Source organism: Galeopterus variegatus, unplaced genomic scaffold (genome assembly GCF_000696425.1).
Source record: "Galeopterus variegatus unplaced genomic scaffold, G_variegatus-3.0.2 Scaffold231, whole genome shotgun sequence".
Taxonomy (NCBI): Eukaryota; Metazoa; Chordata; class Mammalia; order Dermoptera; family Cynocephalidae; genus Galeopterus; species Galeopterus variegatus.
Genome location: NW_007726342.1, coordinates 829686 through 830944, shown reverse-complemented (window position 1 = coordinate 830944; position 1259 = coordinate 829686). Strand labels below are relative to the sequence as shown.

General features: G+C 55.0%; 1 protein-coding gene across 1 annotated transcript in view; it reads right to left on the bottom strand.

Annotated features, from left to right (window-relative positions):
* Positions 1 to 1259, bottom strand: part of PLEKHG3 (pleckstrin homology domain containing, family G (with RhoGef domain) member 3) — a 41469-nt gene that overhangs the window by 7700 nt on the left and 32510 nt on the right. Inside the window, exon 8 of the mRNA XM_008566260.1 lies at positions 911 to 1009. Within this exon, the coding sequence (XP_008564482.1) occupies positions 911 to 1009 (99 nt within the window). The remainder of the gene's footprint in view (positions 1 to 910; positions 1010 to 1259) is intronic.

The following is a 1259-nucleotide window of genomic DNA, read 5'->3' as shown; positions in this document are numbered from 1 at the left end:
GAAGTCTGAGGGCCTCAGAGAGGCAGGGCCCAGGCCCCTCCCATCCAGCCCCGCAGTAGTGCCACTTTCTAGAAGGCCAAAGCCCACACGTCAATCCACACAGGTGTTCAGGGGACCCACAGGTTGTGACCAATCAAAACCCGATGCACCTGCAGATCTAAGGACAAGGCTCTCAGTCACTCTAAAATCTTTCTCTCCAGGGACCTTTAAGACAATTCTCACCCCAACTCCCACCTTGTGTATACATTTGGCAGGCACCTGGCTTAAGCCAGATCTGTCCCTGGGCCTCGGACTGCATGTCAGAGTAAAAGCGGATGAAGAAAACACACACTCATCACCACAGAGCTAAGAGCATAAGCAAGGTTTTCTCTTTTTTAAACAGATGATTCATTCTAACAAATCCAAGAACCCAGTAGCAAGTCCAGTAATGGAAAAAAATCCAGGAGAGGAAAATGGAACTTTTTCCTAAGATCCAGAGTAAGTATTTCCTGTCTGGATTTGGTGCCACTTGAAGTCTAACTCCTTTTCTCCACGTCCTGCTTCTGCACTGTTGATTCAGGCTGGGCCAGGGACCACGCATGACGTCCCAGGGTTACTTACTCCTGGCTGACTCAGTATTCCCAGTGACCAAGGAGGGAGGTTTACATCAAAGGGGAGCTAAGATGGGGTGCCAAGGCCTGAGTGACCAAGTATTCCTAAGGTCTTGAAAAAGGTGGGCTGCCCAGCCCTGCTGGACAGGAGGGGCCCAGAGGGACCTGGCAGAGAGCAGCACCAGCACAGGGGGAAGATACTCCGCAGATGCCATGACCCTCTCTTTCCCTTTCCCAGGCCCAGATGTTGCCACCAGTGGACCCCTGCCTGGTCCAAAGCCCCATGAACAGGCCTCCTGCCCATATACCCCTTCCCTTACCAGATTGCCGGCGCCCCTGGCGCACATGGGCAGACACCTCGTCCTGAGAGGTCCAAGCCTTCTTTAGCCGCTCTGGGCTGTAGCGGTACCGATTGGGATCTGCACCCAGGAGGGAGACAATCAGGCTTTTGGTTCCCAACCAGCCTTGGCCTAGACCCTGCCCATACCCAGCCACACCTCTGCCACCACCCCAGCTCCAGGGGCCAGAGTCCTCCACAGCTCCCTCCGCCTTCCATCTTCTCCCATCTGGGAGCTTCAGGCACAGACCGTCCTGCCCCTCAGCAGGATCACATCCCTAATTGTGCAGTTGACCCTGGCCTCTGACATAAGGAGCCCCCTGTCCTCCCTG